This window comes from Vanacampus margaritifer, chromosome 12 (genome assembly GCF_051991255.1).
Source record: "Vanacampus margaritifer isolate UIUO_Vmar chromosome 12, RoL_Vmar_1.0, whole genome shotgun sequence".
In the NCBI taxonomy this organism is placed as follows: domain Eukaryota; kingdom Metazoa; phylum Chordata; class Actinopteri; order Syngnathiformes; family Syngnathidae; genus Vanacampus; species Vanacampus margaritifer.
The window spans coordinates 16,181,684-16,200,979 of record NC_135443.1 but is presented as its reverse complement, the minus strand read 5'-3'; the positions used below and the strand labels follow the sequence as shown (position 1 = coordinate 16,200,979).

The 19,296-nt window shown below is 38.6% G+C and overlaps 1 protein-coding gene across 7 annotated transcripts in view; it reads left to right on the top strand.

Moving 5' to 3' along the window:
* The window catches only part of adgrb3 (adhesion G protein-coupled receptor B3), a 134,605-nt gene that overhangs the window by 76,883 nt on the left and 38,426 nt on the right, over window positions 1–19,296 (top strand). For all 7 annotated transcript variants that reach the window (XM_077581537.1, XM_077581539.1, XM_077581538.1 and 4 more), the window contains 5 exons: window positions 4,360–4,468; window positions 12,258–12,404; window positions 13,056–13,131; window positions 15,683–15,785; window positions 16,164–16,207. In XM_077581537.1, the coding sequence (XP_077437663.1) occupies window positions 4,360–4,468; window positions 12,258–12,404; window positions 13,056–13,131; window positions 15,683–15,785; window positions 16,164–16,207 (479 nt within the window). The remainder of the gene's footprint in view (window positions 1–4,359; window positions 4,469–12,257; window positions 12,405–13,055; window positions 13,132–15,682; window positions 15,786–16,163; window positions 16,208–19,296) is intronic.

Sequence of the window (19,296 nt, the reverse complement as noted above, 5' to 3'; positions counted from 1 at the left end):
TTTGTGCTTAGATAACGCTCTGCATCACAGGGGTCATTTAGCAGGTGTCCTCATAGCGCATGTGGCCTCGTTTTGAAGGTTACTTCCGCAGATCGCCACTTGGTGGCAGCAGCAGCGCCACAGAGACTTGCCCAGCCATAAAAAGCACTGCAGGCGCCTTCTATTCTGCACATTGTTCCACATAGCAGATACAAATCATGGCAATTAGTGTGATTAGACCATTACTTAAGTTGAATTTATAGCACGCTGTTGCACTTCAGGCCTTAAATGTTTTATTGATTATAGTGCAGCAGCTAAAAGTCAGTCTTCCACGTTGTGGGTCTCTCACGAGCAAGATTGGGAAATGAGCAGTTTTTGGGGAAAATCACTTATTATTACAGGATGCAGTGCTGCAGTAATGTGCTGTGGTTCAAAGTGTGCTGTGGTTCTCTCGCAACGCTGTTTATCAAGAATATCAAATCACACTTTATTTATAGCGCACTTTTCATACATAAAAATCACATTTGAAGTGCTGTGTAATTAAAACATCCATAGTACAATATGAAAACAAAACCCAAAACCTCCCGTCAACGTCCCCTATGAGCACACCCACACTCACACACACAACCTGAGAACTATGTAAAAATACATGGCGGAGCACAGAGAAACCATGTGAGGAAAAGCTCATCTATACTGAAAGGGATGGCAGCCCACGGCCACACGGAGTGCTGCCGTCCCAGTGACCCCCAGCCTAGATTGACTGCAGTGGGGCCCCCAATAAAAAGAGCTGAAAGCTAAAAAACAACAAAATAAAAGACTAAAAGCAAAGCTAAAGGACAATATGATAAAAGGAGCTAAAAATTAAAAGACAGTAAGATTAATCAATTTTCAAAAAGTAAATGAGCTCACTTAAACTAAAAAGCAGGGTTATTATAGTTTTGGAATTTTCATTTTACTTAGTTTTTATTTCATTTTGAGTTAAAAAAAATGTGTAAGTTTTCAGGGCAGTTCTGTTAATTTGATTAGATTTAGTTATTTAAAAAATGCTTAGTTTTAGTTTAGTTTTAGTTAGTTTCAATATTAGTTTTCGTTTAAAAAAATATTATTTGTGCGCATAATGAATAAACACCATGGTAAAATGACAAAAATAATATTTTACCTAGCGTTGCATTTTGGCTGAGTTAAATGAAAAACATACAAGCTGAGGCATTGGAGCCAAAAGTCAAACACGCAAAATTGTCTCCAAGGAGTGATGTCATCTGAAGGTGCTTTTCTATTGGCTGTTGCTAGATGCCTTGCTACTTGCTGCCTTCAAGTATCGAAATTATGAACCTTTCAAGTTTTCAACATGGCGGAGAGTGCTGCAGGATTCGTGAATGGCAAGAAATATTAACACTCATAGGGGTGTTGTCGTCCACTAGCAGGTTGTTTTAGAATCTACACAATTACATAGCATAGACAATTCAATGTCATGTCCTTCACAACTCATTATTTGCCGTAATCGTTTGGTTTTACGAGCAAATGCGACGTCAGCTGCCATGTGTATTTTGTTGCTACGACAACAAAAGCACATGAACAAAACTCAGTCGTAATTAGAAGTGTCCGAGTGGTAAGGTCCATCTTTACCATAGCACGTGAAGGCAGAGTTATTTTGGTTAATGTTGAAATAAATATACAGTACTTCAGATCACATTTAAAATAAACACCAAAGGCTCATGAATTAAATTAATTACCGAAGATTAAAATGAAGGCCATATTTGCTATAGTTAGTTTTAGTTAGTTTTGTAAACATAAAATGTAGTTTCAGTTTTCGTTTTTTTAAAGAGCATTTTAGCTTTGATTTCGTTAACGAAAATGTTTTTTGAATTTTTGTTTCAGTTTATTTTCGTCAACTAAAATAACCTTGCTAAAAAGGTGTGTCTTGAACCTCCCTTTAAAATATATCAACAGTCTCTGCGGTATTATATGCTCCCGGCTACATCTTCTGTTGCGCCCATGTCAGAGCTTTAAGAGATGTCATCTCCGTAACGTGGCGGTTTGTGTCTGAGATGAAACCCTCCGAAAACACACACACAACCGAGACTAAAGATGCCATCTGTGATAGCTGCAAGTCTGGAGAGGGCATCTGCTCTGATGCCGCTGCCAGATCCACCTGAATTAGGTAACACTTGCACTGACACAAACGAAAATCCAGTTAGTTCACTTTGCTGTTGACAGCTGGTCCCAGCTGCCCGTATAGACTGTATTTAAGTATCTATTCATGGCAGCTGTAGTTTGACAGGGCCCGTAATTTGCTTGGTTCTGTCACTGAAACTCACTGAAGCAAAATACATCCGAGAAAGTGAGGGACAGATTTGAGGAAATGCAGAAAAAAAAGAGTCGCTGCTTCATTTCCGCCAAGTTGACGTTCGCACTCGATTCTGCTCTCGACAGACAATGCCGGGACTTCACAGTTATCATTTTTCACACTTGCTGGCTTGTGTTGCCTTAATGAGTGCATGTCACTCCGTTAGCACAGCGCCCACACGCTGTGCATTGAGGATGCTTAAAAAAAAAAAAAAACTCATAAAGCAGCTCACTGTGAGGTTTTACTGGCTGTAGACTTGGCTGTGTGCAGGATCGCTATATATTCACCTCCTGTCACTGTTACCATGGCGAGGGAAGCAAGAGCTTTGTCTAAAGATACTCCATTGCAGCCATTTCCCTGCGCTGCCTTCACATCTTTACAGTTGCCATGGAGACTAGTGGAATACGTATGACTCCGCTGTGCGTCAAACATGCCGGAAGGGGCGATGCAATGTGCTCTTCTTTTTACCACGCCCTCCCCGACCCAGCCCCCGCTACTGATTTGACTCTCGTGTGTTGGAGGATCTCAACTTGATCCACTTGCGGCATCGCATACACAGACACGCGCACACCCACATACACACGGGATCTAGACGACAGGGAGTTCTGCCTCAGGTGCTTGCCCATTATAAACTCAGAGTGAGGTGCTAATTGCTAAATGCCACATAAAGGCCTTTTTGAATTGCTTGAGAGCCTCATTTTATGCTCACACATTTGTTAGAGTAAAGCTATTTGTTTAAAGTTGACGCTTTGGGAATTTGTCAAGCATCATTATACACAACATCACTGGGGGAGGTGGGATGGTGGGGTCCCTTGTCAAAGCCTGTGCTTAGATCTGACCTGTCAGTGTATAGACGAGCAGCCTGGATACTTGGTCCATCTCTGCGAGGGCAGTTATGGGATTGCCGGGTCTTTGATTTATTGACCTGGAGGAAATCGCTTGCTGCGCCCCCAGTGTCAATGGCTGAGCTTCTGGAGCTGTCTGTGGTGCTGACCACAAAGAACCACATCAACTATCTACTTTCATTTAAAGACTTGGATGCCCTTATTTGATTGCGTTGATAATTCTCTGGCGTTGTTAATTCTTTGGACTTGTCATTCATATATATATATATATATATATATATATATATATATATATATATATATATATATATATGTGTGTGTGTGTGTGTATTTATTTGTTGTTGTCTTATTTTAATCAAAATGTTTCTTTCTGCAATGTATGTAGTTAATGTAATAAACTAATTGATCTACACCTTTTTTTGTGAAATTTATTTAAGAAGAAATTAGAAATTTTGTTTTCGTATCGTGTGAAATCACAACACAAGTTTTTATACTGTATTTTATGTCATAAAAGAGCATCTAAAGACCTGACTTTTTTTCTACTTTTACTTACTTTTTAAAGTGTCTGACAGATTTGACACGAATCAAGTTCTGAACTGAAACACGATTATAATTTATTATTTGAAAATGTGGTTTTATTTAGAACCTGTTGCTTTGCATGCTTAAATACTTAAAGACTTTGCAAGATTTTTTTACACAAATATGCAAATCCAAATACTGTAATACAATGTGCATTTTAAAAAAAATGATTTTAAAACCTGTTTTATCTCTTAACAAAAAAAAAGTGACATTATATGTACATGTATTTTGCATAATTTTTACAATTATTTGCATGCATGGGCCTAATGTTGGTGTTTTTTGGGGTTGTGTTTTTTACTTTGTGGCGATCATAATGATGTCTGAATAAATTCAATAAAAACATTTTTTTTAAAGGGGAGGATTTTAAAACATGCTATACATTCAATTATAATGTTAAAATGCAAGCACTAGAATAGAGCACAGTCATCTGCTTCACTAAGCATTAACCACAGGGTTATTTCTAATCACATTTTTATTTGGATTTGTTTTGACTTTATTCCCCACATTGTTTCCCCACAGACAGACTGAGTGTGTGTGAACTCAGAGCAGCAGAGTGGAAAATTAGGTGCTTTCTGTATAATTTATTTAATAATTTATTGTCTCGTACAGATCTATCCCGGAGCGGTGGAGCTCATGCAGGTCATAGAGGAATTCATCCACATCGTTGGATTGGGAATGAAGGATTTCCACAATGCTTATTTGATGACTGGGAACTTGGGTAAGAGTGAGCCTCCGAGCTTCTGTTTCTACAGCTATCATTAATTTAGGAGAAATGGTATGTGGAGCCCAATGTGGAGGAAAAACTGCTGGGGATCTATAATGTTTAATAAAACAGAGCTTGGGGTCTAAATGTGCTAGATTCTCATGAAAACACACATTCCACAAATGAATGGTATAGCAACTTTTTTTGACAGACACATGTTTACATTTGGACTAAATCTATATGCAAATTATTATCATTATTGTATCGCATACATTGTGATTGTTTTGTGTGTGTGTGTGTGCAGAATATTGGTCAGTCAGCTACTTTCCATCTTGGTATTGTCAAGAAATGGCATCACTTGCATCAATTTTGATGAATTCATGAAATTTTTAGGGGGTTGATGGAGTTATGATAGTATGTGAAGCTCCCAACTACACTCTAATTCATTGATCCCTATCCATTGTGCTGTGGCTTCTTAGTGGGTGCTATGATTTTACTCATTTGTCCGAAAATTATTATTTATAAATATAACTTTTTCTGTGTTTATTTATCTATGCCAGTGACATATAATGAACAGGTAAAAATAATACAAAAAAGTCTTCCATTAGTTCAAATACAAATTTTAAAAAGATACCAATAGTTGATCGGGCCACATGTGATAATACTGTAATATTCAAACCAGAATGTCCCTTTCATTTAAAACCCAACAAAACAAAACAAAAAACTTAAATAAAATGTTAGTTCCATTTTGACATACAATTAAATAATTGAGAAAACATGACCCACGTAATAAATCAAAAATAAATAAATCAGGAGTGGATTTGGAACCAAACAAAGAGCCATAAGAACATAATATGCATTTAGAGCAGCTAGATTATTGAGAAGAACATATTTTCCCTGACAATTGGGGGACCTCTTTTCTACAGGCTGTTTGCATGGAGACAAGTCCTGGTCTACACATGCTGATCCAACCAAAACACATAGTAATGGAAGAAATTTTTCAATTCTGACGTACCTGCCACACAACAACCGTCCACCTCGTGCCCCGCCAGCCTCACATACACAATAAATGTGTTGGTTGACTGCGCACTGCACTACTGCATACCAAATGAAGTGTGGCTCACAGCCACAATACTCCACTGAGAACACCCAATTTTGTCTGATCTTGAAAAGGCAACAAATACTGTAGGTGGCCAAATTTCAGAGTTGAGCAATTTCGGACTAAATAAATGGAGACAAATCATTATTATTTCAGAATTTAGTGGTGAGCCGTGAGATTTCTCTTATGTACAATTGGTGCCTTGGTTCAATTAAGGATAAGAAACAGTGCTCCAATTGTGCTTTTATCTACTGTACTTTTGAACAAAACAGTATACTGCAAGTTACTGTTGGTCTTTGAGCATGCATTTCTAATTAAATAAGCTTTTAAGCATTCAGTAGTCATTAAAAATTTTTTTTTGCAATCTTTTAATGAAGGATTTGGTCATCTTGTAATCAAATGTTAATAGCGTATTGATGGCAAATGTGCTCTCGCCGTTGAACTGTGATGCTGCAATCCATGTAATTAGAGCAGCACAGCGCATATCATTGTGCTGAAGCGCAATATCAGCAATAACAAGATGTGTGAGAGTATTGTGGTGGGTGTGTCTGATAGAATGTTATCAAGCAGAAGTGAAATTACAAGTTATTCACTGAAGCTGTAATGATCTTGAAAACCATTTTTAATGCACCAATGCTCGTAGTGGAGATTAAACCTCCCCTTCTTTGAGACAAAACGTCTCTTGATATAAGTCTTGGAACAATATTTCTCCTCGCTAATGTTCTCATGGGTTCTTTGAGATTGTGTCGCGCTGCCTCCTGGATGATTGCAGGTCTCTGTGGCATTTCATTTGTCAGTCAGCCATGGATGCCGCCTCGCTGGGATAGAATAATAGAACAGTGGTCCTGATTTATTCATGCAAATGAGCGTGAGTATGAACAGCTGGGCTGGTAGGCAATTCCTCCAGAGGGGTCGGGTTTCTTCCTAGCTTGTATTCTTTATAGTGGCCAGCGTTTGACCCACTTATGGGAAATACTCGACACCCTGTGGCTCTTTATGGTGCATGATTTTCCTTAATGATGGATGGAAGGCCCCCCAAAAAAGCATTGGGAAAAAAATACACAAATTGAGCAATGGACACAAAAAGAGGTTTGTGCGTTAATTGCTAATTTGTTAGAACATTTATTCGCTCTTCGTTGTTCCTCCAATTGGGCTTAATGACACTCCAGCAGCTTTTACATGAACCCAGCACTGACACTTGACAGGATGACATTAAACCGTATTTGACAATACAATTACAGCTTTCATGTTATGTTAATAGCACACTGACAGTGGATTGAAAGGTACATTTAAAGGAAAAGGGACGTTTATAAAAACACATAAAAACATAAATATGCACTTGGTAACTTTACGAAGGCTTTATTTGAACCTATTTTAATATTCAGTCAGGTTTTGTGTTTCAGAAAAGTGAAACTTTTGATTATAGTCTACACTACAAAACCAACCATACAGAAGAACCCAGAAAGAAAAATTATGTCAAATATCTAACCCTAAACCAGCCACGGCACTGCTCATGGCAGCCTTGTAACAATGTGAACTCATAATAATTTAACAGGACTAATGCAAATACAGTCATATAGGAAAAAACAAAATACTATTTGATACTCCCCTTTGAGCCCAAGCATATGAGCGCTGCAGAATATACAGTAGGTATAAAATGCATGTTTTCGTTTAAGTGTTCATTGTTAAATTCATTTAGAATACGAGTCAGTATACTCCGCAACTATTCATGACACATACATCAGTTACCGGAAACTTTTAGATCAATAATTTCCGCTTCTCACCAGACAGAGCAGGTGATGGCAGTCATTCGTCCTTCTGACTGAACAATTGGACACGCTTGGTCGCCGAGCATCGGATGAGTCACTGGATGCTTTTTCTCATTTGTCGCAACCTCTTGACCTGAAGGATATTAATAAAAGATTGTTGCTCATACAGTACCTTCCTTTGCTCAGAGAACATTGGATTTCATTTAACAGCATTAATATGTGTTCTCAAATCAGAGTTGGAAAACGTACACGTGGTTGAAGCTTGTTCTTGATTAGCCTATAGTTTGGTTAAATTTGCTTTTAGTAAAAAAAAAATAACTGTAGTTCATCCTCATGCTGAGACAATAATGACTATACTACTCTGCCACAATACTTCTTTTCGCTTTTTAGATTACAGTGCATTTTAAGACAGTGATGTCATTGCAAGTCATGTAATTTATTTTCCCCAAATTTGCGCTACAATATGTTGTATTTGACCACACTACTATGAACATGACATTCAAATTAATAATGCGTGCAGAGCTCAGTTAATGACCAATCCCGGCTCCCTTGTTTTCTCACTTTGGTCATGTGACATTCGCAAGCTGAGCCATTATTGGTCATCTCTGAGCAACTGTGATGTAATTTTTAGTTGACGATCAGCATGGCAAAATGACCGCCCTCTGAGATAAATAAAATGTTTGCTGTTTAACTCACATTCCTCAAACACAATATTAATCAGAATGTCGTGTTTAAGACTAGTGGGCCTGCATAGGACATATTATGTAGATAATTTTTGGGTTGACTTCTCCTTTTCTTACCTCATTGTGAGTTGTCAGTTTTCAAGTTTTTGTGTCTCATATTTGAGGTCAAAATCACATCTTCCTGACTTCTACCATGCCTTAGCTTTTTACCTGTAAAGTAAAAAACACCAGTGAAACTACAGGCTTTTGCTAAAGGCAGTGCATTAAAGCACATGACATTACAGTCTAAAATTCTTGGATGGGCAACTGGAAGGCTTTGCTTGCAATTTACTACGTCATGGATTAACAAAAGCTAGTTAACAAGCTAGCATTGTGAATCTGACATGGACTTTGCCAAAAGAACACACTTTAAAATGAGGCCTACTCATCACAAAAGCGTCCCAACTCCAGCTCCTTTTTCTATTCTGATGAGCACTTAAAGGACAAAGTGGCACTTTGGACACGCTGAGAGATTATGAAGGACATTTTAGCCCTGGCCCGCTCATTTATAACATTCCACTGAGTCGGATGCATATAATTTATAAAGTCAATGTTCCATGACTTTAGGGTTTACGACAACTTTTAGAAAACTTGCTACTCATAAAACATATTTCATCAAACTTTACAAAACATTTATACTGTATAGCACTTTCATACATAAAAAGTCAATCTAAAGTTTTGTGGAATAAAAACATCCTTAGTACAACATGAAAAAATGGAGCACAGAGAAACCATGTGAGAAAAAGCACCCAAAGGCTTGAAGGTGAAATTTCAGGATGAACGTAACTGTTAAGTAAACCTAATTTTACCTTCTCTATGAAATGAATGAAAATGTCCAATTGTTCAACTTATTTTTCTTTAACAAGGAGGTGCAAGACAAGTGTTTGATCCATGAAGCGACCCAAACATTTCAAAAGGTGTCCACTTGTATGCCTTTCTGTCTGTCTCTCTACTCTAAACTCAATAGACGCTTAAGTTTCGCAATGACGAGGCACTGCATTCTTTGCTCTGTGCTGTCTTGGTCTAATTTCATAATACAAATTTTGTCATTCAACTCCTTGTTAGAGAAGAGTAAGTTGTGTGAAAAGTACTGAAAAATTGAACAGATACAAATGTTGTCATGCGGGACGTGAGTGGATGGGGAACGGCTGATCCAAATGCAAGAGAATAAGACGGCGAAACAGGAATCAAGTGCAATGCGTGGTACATTAATGAACCATAGAGAAACGGTGAGCAGACAACCTTGACTGACGTGACTGGACTGGTCGCCATGACTGAACGGAACGTGACCGGGCTGGTCACCATGACTGAACGGGACGTGACCAGGCTGGTCGCTATAAGTGGACAGAACATGACTGGACGGTTCGCTATGACTGGACAGGACAGGATGGGTCGCCATGATTGGACAGGACGTGACCAGACAGGTCGCCATGACGAAACTAATTGCTATGACTGGACAGGACGTGATTAGACCATGACTGGACAGGACGTGATGAGACTTGTCGCCATGACTGGACAGGACGTGACGAGTCTGGGCCGCCATGACTGGACAGGACGTGACGAGAGTGGTCACCATGACTGGACAGGACATGACAAGACTAGTCGCCATGACTGGACAGGACATAACGAGACCATGACTGGACAGGACGTGACTGGACCTGATTTGACTTGCTGTGGAGTGGCTATGACTTGGCTGGGGCTATGGTTTGACTGGGACGAAGACGACTTGGCAGTGACGAGGACGACTTGGCAGTGACGAGGACGACTTGGCAGTGACGAGGACGACTTGGCAGTGACAAGGATGACTTGGCTGTGGCAATGACTTGGCGGTGATGAAGGCTACTTGGCGGTGACGATGGCTACTTGGCGGTGACAATGGCTACTTGGCTGACGAAGACGACTTGGCTGTGACAAAGACAACTTGGCTGTGACAAAGACGACTTGGCTGTGACGAAGACTTGACGCACAAACTTCCACGCATAACATAGGCAATGAACCCACGCCGACTGGACAAACACAACAGACTAAATACACCAACACTAATGGGACACACCTGGGGAAGGAAAGACACACATAGGTGGACGTGGTGACATAACGAGACAAGGGAAGTAACCAAGAACACAAGACAAAAAACACCAAGAACACCCATAACAAGCACAAACCCAACACACACAGAACCGACACATGACACGTGCATTTAAAAGTTCAAAGTCAAGTTCAGTTTACTTGGAAAGGTTAGAATGCATTTTGGGTTAATCCTGAATTCTCACAACTTTTTGAGTAGTGTAGTTAAGGCTGAGTGCATTATTGCCACATTCAAACATAATGAGCAGCGCCATCATTCCCTCATGTGAAAATGAACCACATTCTCGGTGCACTGAATCGCATCACAATCCTAAATGATTGCTTTATTTGTGTCGCCGAGCCCCATCGGACAGATGCAAAGCCCTGTTTACATGCAGAATTACCCCGCGCTGTGAAAAGCAAGCCTCTCCTCTATAGTGCTGCCTTTCATGCTGTGCCCCATGACTAAAAAGGCACCCAAACCGCTGCCGCACCCAGCATCTGGCACCTTCTTACACACTTGGTGCAATGTGATTTCATGGCCGCTCCTGGATCATCCCGAACATACAGACACGCCTTCCCCGTCACAGTCTTCATCCCAGCGTGGAGCCTTGCCAGCATCCAAATGGTATTGTTGGCAAAGAGCGACAAACAATGGAGCTTTTGCATCAATGGAGATTAGCCTCACATTCCCCTCTCTGAAGCAGCACCTGACTGGCACAGGCTGTGATAGCAGGTGGAGAACAGGCCAGCTTTATCCTCCACTTGTAATGCCGAGGCTCGTTTGCTTGATCTGGAGAATTGCTGCGGTGCACGGACAGACCTTTTATGGCGCCTCAACAGGGAGGTGAGAAAAGCAGAGAGTGATTAAGGAGATTACGTGTATACTAGTTGTCAGGTGCCAGTCCTCGCTCGGATTATGTACTTTTCTGTTGGGAGCACATTTAATTTAAGCAACAGTAAGAATATTCTTTATTTTTGCTCCAGGGCTCCCCCTTCAGTTGTCATACGTTACTGAATGAGAATTCAAAGTGATTTACTTAGGTTAAGTTTGTCAGAAATTGGATTTTGGACGCACAAGCTATAAATTAAATCATGAAAAAGAGGACTTGTGATTGCTAATGATTTTCCATCATAAATCCCACAGAAGAACCATTTATATTATCTGTCGAATTGCTAGTGCCTTACCAAATTCAAGCTTTCCGAAATGCAGAAGTGGTTAAAAAGTCATTAGTAAAGGAAACTTGTTAAAGTACCAGCACTAAACATCCCCAAAAATTTGTCTAAATTGAGATTTTTGTTGTTGTTGAAAAACTGAGTTGAGTAAATTGAGTAGTTGAGAACGTTGTGATAAAGCACCAAATGAGGTGCCATTGGTCGGCATGACAGAAATTACAGAAATGCTCGTCTCGTAATTATAAGACGGCGTATCGTCAAAATGATTTCTGTTGGTTTAAGCTGTTATTGCTTTAAAGGCTGAGATTTATTAGTTGTATAAATTGTATTTTTATTGTATCCACTTGGAAAGCCAGGTAATGGGATGTTAAATTTTCTCAGCCTGTGTAGAGTTAATCTTGGTTTTCCATTGTTTGTGTTTACGTTCAACTGGGCGGAGGATGCGATAAAAATGCAGTTTTGTATTTCCGGAAAAACATGTACTCATTCATCATTCATATTTTTTTGCAGCATATGGTTTAATGTTTGGGTGCCAACAAAGAAAACAGAAAGGTTAAAGGAAATAATCTAGCATCTGGAAAATATTTGTAAATTTATGGACATTTACTGATAATTTGGATCGGACGAAGGGATGCAGACTTTTTTATGTTTTTTTTTCTCATCCAGGTTTTAGGTTTTGTTCACACTGCAAGTTAATTCAGAATTAATTAGTTTTTCCCATATGTGACGTGTATCCGATTTTTTTTTATGCAATATGAACTGTAGAGTTGAGTTTGTTTGTTTGTTTTGTTTTAAATCTAACCAACTAACATAGAGCCCACACTGTTAATGTGAGTGTGAATTGTATGCCTTATGATTGTCTGGCGACCAGTCCAGAGTGTGTCAGGTGGAATTTTAGAAGGACTTGAATTCACACAAACTGCTTTGATTTCATCTAACCTACACATTTGTGTTTGATTGTGTTATTTGTGCAGTGGCCAGCATCCAGCGACTTCCAGCCGTTTCAGTGATGACTGACATCAACTTCCCTATGAAGGGCCGTAAAGGCATGGTGGACTGGGCTAGGAACTCTGAAGATAAGGTGGTCATCCCAAAAGCCCTCTTTGTCTCCCAAAGTGCAGGTTGGTCTCCCAATATTTCACACAAACTCCTTTAGTGATAGAAATAATCTCTTGATCATACATTTATTCAGATATATTATTCAGTGCAGTGGCTTTCCTATTTTTCATTTCATTGCCCGCTGAGTTTATTTTTGACTGACTACATAATGACATACCTGGAGGCCATTATTAAGATGGAAAATAAAAATCACACTGTGGCCAATTTCTGAACACAATCAAAGGAGTTAGGCCAATCTGACGAGTTGCGCTTATTCAGTCACAGTCAGCTAAGCATTTCCTGCTTCCTTATCAATCACTGGCCGTTTGACAATTAGTTTAATTGCTCTTATCAGCCTAAACTGCAAGATATCGAAGAATAAATGCCTACAGAAGAAACTGCACCACATTCTTAACCACAACTGCTCTCATTCTTTGAGTTTTCAAAGTTTCACATGTTGGAAGAGTAGAAGTTGAAAAATACCTGTCACAAAATTAAACCCTAATAATAATCATCATCATAATAGTATGATACATAAAGTTGCATCCCTGCCTCAACCATTCTATTGCAATAAACAGCAAATAAACTACTAAAACTTGATAGTAAAAAAAAAATGTTGCATCGCCTTTAACTATACCACTAACTAACTATTGTTACCTCTTGTTTCCCTTTAGACATGGAGGGATCCCCTGTCTTCATTTTAGGAACCGTTCTTTACAAGACCCTTGGACTCATGCTACCTTCACCAAAGTAAGAACACCGTGTATAAGTTGGCTGTTTTTCAGAATCAGAATCGGATTTATTGGCCGTGTAAAAACACACAAGCAATTTGTCTTCACAATCACAATCCATCCAAGAAACACGAAAAATATCAATATAGAGGGAGACAGAATGGAAAGCCTGACGGTGCACTAATTAGCGCCCTGTGTTGCTTAGAAGAAAAAAAATAAAACATCAGGAAGGAGGGAATATCACATGAACAGCCTGTGTTGTATGAAGAAAAAAAATCAGTTAATTAGGTCTAACGTTCCTAAAAAGGGGAGCAGTGTCCTCTTTCAAATCAAACACCTGTTGTCGAGTCATCTCTTGAACCTTGGACAGAGCAGTCATTGCGATGACCAGATGATTGCCATTCTGATGTTGAGCTGCTGAATTTAGTGTGTAGGTCTGTCAGTGAGACGTGACAGTGAAACCTCTCAGCAGGATAAGCTGATCAAAACCAAGTGTCAGACTTAAGGAGGTTCCCTTTGGCCAAATGTCAAGCTTGCAAAGTTCTAAAAAGAACACGGTAACTTCTTGCCTCTAAATGCAGTCATTCAAGTGCACTCAGAGTGTTACACTGCACAGTTTCATAAAAAAGTCCATTGATATCTATTTTACAGTATGTTCTGAAAAGAGATTGAAAGCATATAAAAAAAGGTCTGACAAAAATATTCTTAGCTCCACTGGTGTTCGAAGGACAGCCTTCCTTTGTGCCTCTCCTCAAAAAGCGAGACTATTCAGTTAACCGTAAAATCACTGGTGGTGATGATTTTTGAAACACCACTTCAATAGCACATTTTGAAAAGAGAGGAGCCAAATAAGCATCATGTTCATTACTGGCTTTGATTTGTACCTGGTTTCTGTCATATTTAATTTCGACATTATTAACACAAAAGGCAATTTTTTCCTGTGTAATATGTACTTTTACTTTCAACATGGTATTTGAGTGTGAATTATTAAAAAAAAAACTGGACAGGAAGAATAACATTCTGGTCTAGCGAGAACATTTATTTAAAATGTTATACTTGCCTGCAAATAGGACTTTACAATTCAAACTATTCAATGTATTGGTTTTCTGGTATAAAAAATTTGCAAGACAAACAAAATGCAATTTGGTGTAGTTCTTCACCAAACTGAAACAACAGTTTAGCACTCTATTTCGTGCCCAGCGCAATGCTAGCACTATGTGCATGGATGGAGTTTTCTTTCTTTTGGTATTTTCGCAGACGAGTGTACTTTGAAACATTTGTGCTGCTGTGGGCATGAACACAGCCGATGAAAGCGGCTACTCTCATTCCCTTTAAAATTACTACATTGTGGAAGCAGTAATCACTAGAGTCCTTGTGGATGATCAAAGCACGCAAAGTATGTTTATACCGAACTGCAAGCAGACCTCTGAAAGTTTTTTTTGTGGTCATTTTTTAGGACTTTTGCAGACATGATAATTTGAAAATGTGAACACAGATAGGAATTTATGGAAATAAAGTATTGCATATGTATCTGTTTCCTAAATAATTGTATGAACATTATATACAACTTTTGCATCAAACATACCAAGATGTTTTCTCCAAAATCATAATAATTCATGATTTATTAAGAACATATAAATAGAGGTGGCAAATCCTGGTCCAGAAAGTAAAAACCCTGCCACAGTTTTGCTTTAGCCCTAGGTGCTAGCTAGCGAGCTCCCTGGGTGCTCGGTTACCTGCTAGCTAGCTAGCACAAGGGGCTAAAGCCAAACTGTGGCAGGGTTTTTACCTTCTGGACCAGAATTTGCCAAAGGTAAAAAATAATAATAATAATAATACATTATCTATATGCATATTTTCTCAATAAGCAATAAGAGTGAGTAGAATGAATAGCAGCATTGTATTTGACAACTGTTCATTAGTAATAAATACTATACATGCAGATGCCAATGGAAACTGCACATAAATACATACATACTGTAGATGCAGGTGTGAACGGAAGCTGTACAAATAATAGATAACTATTCATGTGTGCAAAACATAGGTTGCAGTTGTGTTCTAATTAGATTCACGGTTGAGCTGAAGGCTAACCAGCTGTCTTAGAGTGAGAGGTAGGGTACACTCGAGGCTGGTCGCCAGCTAATCACAGGGCACATATAAATGAACAACCACTATAGGCAAATGAGATAAATAAGGGCCGCATGTGGCATTTCCTAGTTGCGCTTTAAGTGCGTTAATGAAACTGCCAGTTACCAACAACCAGATCAGGGAGAGCTTTCAGTGTGCTTTTTGTCCACTTCTATATTGGAATGCATGAGAAAATACAAAAGCTGTCCAAAATGATACATTACAGTTGTCTACAAATATGCTTTTATAGTTATCCTTCTAAAGGCAATGTTTTTGATATTGCTCTTGTACTGGATTCTTATTAGATTGTGCAGGTTTAAGGTGTCCAGTTATTGTCGAGTTCACAAAGTAATAGAAAGTGTTGGAGACAGGATAATTCAAACAATGACATTTATTCCTTCTGTCATTTTTGTTTTGTTTTTGGTTTTTTTTGTGCGTTTCAGGAACCACACAGTTGTGAACTCCAAGGTCATTGCTGTCACTGTCAGGCCGGAGCCCAAGGCCATTCAGTCTCATCTGGAGATTGAACTGGCACACCTGGCCAATGTAAGCGCATAATCACACTCTAACAAACTAACATGTATCATCTCCCACCAGCCAATATTCACAGTTTTGGCGTCTCAGCATGTTAGATAACTCGTTTACAAGCACTGTGAGTTTGATAATTATATAATTCATATATATGTCACACTTTTATTTTAAATTCTCTAGGTAATGAAGTGTTTGTAAGTTGCCAGTCAGACCAATGCGGTCTTCAAAAGATCTCTCAATGACATTATGACACAATGTCTTGAAGGACAAACACACTGTGTCATAGGTTAATTGCAGTTCTGATAGTGTTGATAATGAGGATTAATTGTTGTCATCGTTTACTTTAATTACATTTTAGTTTGGTAAACATTTGGCCTTTTTTGTGTCTTTCAGGGAACACTCAACCCCCATTGTGCACTGTGGGACAACACCATAATGTGAGTAAAACTGTATCCACTCATTCAATTACATGTGAAGCTTTCTGCATTATTCAGTGAAGCAAGTTGGACATTTGTATTCCTAGCACTCAGTAAACAAGGAAATGAAGGCTGTAAATGATGATTCCGTTAACACATAGATACAGAATGCTTCAGGATGAAGTCTTAATAATGATTTGCTGTTTAGCTTAATGATTTGGTCTTTTTGGAGGCTGATATGATTTCTGAAAAATATAAATGCCTAATGTAGGGTTAGTGTGCTTAAATAAGCCTAGAGCTAATTGTGAATGGAGTAGACATGATAAATATCAGCACCCTTGGGCGTATTGTATCCGCCAGCATTCAAAAACCGGTTCCTATTAAAGCATAATCATATTAAAGGCTTTGAAGAAGATTGGTATGACCAAAAAAGAGGTTAAGAAAATTATTTTAAAAAGGATTCGTGGTTTGACTTGAAGTATAGTACTTTTGCCTTTTTTAGTCAGACGTATGTGAAAACCTATAATGTCCATGTATTAATAATAATTGGATATCAGAAAATTGCCAAGATTTATGAGAGGGGATGTCATAAAAGGAAAACATTTGCTAATATGATTTTTGCTGCTGGATACCAAGGTTTCCTTAGGACATTAGTTCCTCATTCACTCCCAGCCATTTTCGCTGAAGCAACCCCCTTCGCTCCCAGCTGTTTTACTGGATTTTGACTGATTTTGCCATCCCACAGAATATTGTGTTCTATTGCTATAAAAACATGGAATCTACCAAAAGAAAAAATAGAATCTCTTATTTCATCAGGAAAAATGCACATTTGTATATGTTTCTGTTAAGCAGTAATTAGCATTAGAATATAACAAAAATGTCATCAATATTCACATTCCTGGTGAAAACACTGGCAAAGAGAGCTTGTTGCAATATGGCCCTGGCTGATCTCTTATAATCTGATGCCATCTGCTGGGTGTTTTTTGTAATAACTACCATTGCTTTTAGCCACCTCTTCATGTCAGAAGCTGCATCAAAGCCTTCTGTATGCTCTTGCATTAAACAACAACATCAACAAGGACATTAAAAACATATAAGTACGTTTTGGGGGAGTGAAGGACAAAGTATTTTAAAAAAAACTTGTTTGCACGTTTTGGGTTTGAATGGGTTAAACTTTTTGGAGATATTGAACCTCACCAGTTTCCTATGCGCATTTTATTTGTGACCAGCTGGTACAGTGCTCAAAAATGCGCCATTTTGAACCCTCACTTCATCTACATCCTTTGCTAATCAATGTCCAGAGGATTCTTGTTTTGACATGGAGAAATAAGCAACGCTGATGCAAACTTTGCATGATGTGTGGTTGTGTGCTTTTGCAGAAATAAGAATAGCAAAGTATTGGTTAGGATGTGCACATTGTGCAGTGTTTCTGTTGAGGAGATGCTTCCATGATTACATCAAAACTGATATGAGTCAGTCATGACTCATGACAGTCACTCCTTCAAACCACAGTTACCGTATGGAAGTGGTTACGCAACCGCAGTTTTGCATGGAACAACATTAAATCAATATCCAATTAGCTAGAAAAGGCTGAAAGAATGATGAGGACACAACAAACAACACCGCACTTGCCATTGTTTCAAAATGATTTTCTTTGTTCATATTTATAATTCTTTATATTTATATCTAATGTTGGTTGAAGACTGACATTGCTTTTGCCAGCACTCTTGCAGAATAATGTTAATATGTAGAGCATGTTTTTAATGTACTGGAATGGTTAAGCACGCTCTAATGGACAATCTTCATGTAGTGTATCGGTTGGAACTGTTGCTGCTTGTAGCCGTTGCACAAAGGAATCCCATGACTCAGTGTGCTGAATGTGATGCACAACACTGAAGCAGTTGCTTGCCCACATTTTACATAATGCAGGCTTACTGGATGACATTGTTGAATGTGCTGGATCCTCTCAGCCCACATTTAGTTTGTGCGTGTGTTGTAAACACATGCAGGCGCATCTCTTTTTCTTTTGCATCTTTAGCAAAGTAGCTGCGGTTTGTGCGCATTTCATTCCAAATGAATCCTGCAAGATATGCATTTCAACTACTTTGTTTGTTTTTTTTTGGGGGGGGGGTTACCCTCAGTGATCACAGATTTTAGAATTTATGCACTGTATGGACAAAACCTCTTAATTGTTTTTTTTTCCAACAAGGTGACAAATTAAAATGAACAAATATATGTCTTAGCTATTTTACAAAATGGGGTTCCATTTCTTTTCGAGCATGACTGTCACCGCCTATGACAGTGACAGCCTATAAAGGCTTGCTTAGATGAGTTTGGCACAGAAAAAATCTGACCTAAACAAAAATAAAGACTCTAATATTTATGACCTCTGACCTAAAAAATGTTTGTCTGGATGAAAACACAAAAATTGACACACTCAAAGTATCATGTAGACTGTCGTCGTTTCTTCAAGTTTCAATTCCATCTGTCCCAAAACTTTTGTCCATATACTGTAACCATTAACCGTATGTTTTTATTTAAAGATGTAAGTGGATTAGAAAGCCTCCCAAAAATTCTTGACAACAATATGTTCTATGCAGCCCCACTAGTCTTCATGGGTGTATATGGGTGATGGCATTTTGGTTAATATTTTCTTAGTGGAATATGAGTTAAGCGGCAAAATCCAGCAGTTTTATCGATATCACAAGACGGCCATTTTGCCACTTTCTACTGAGTGAAAATGAAAATCACAGTTGCTCGGCTGGTCTCGGGTAACAACCAATCACAGCTCAGCTTCAGAAAACAGCTGAGCCGTGATTGGTCGTTTCCTGAGACCTGCGCAACACTGATGTCATCTTCAGTCGACAGCAAATGGCAAAATGGCCACTGAGATGGATAAAAACGTCTGGATTTTGCTTCATAACTCATATTCCACAAATGTAACATTATTTAGAATGTTTAGTTAGACTAGTGAGGTCACATATAACATATTATTGTCAAGAAATGTTTATGGTTGACTTCCCCTTTAAAGGAACAGTCTTCAATAAGGATGCCATTTTTTTTTTGTGCAAAATATCGTTGATTGAACAATGTTCTCTGTTGTGCTGTTT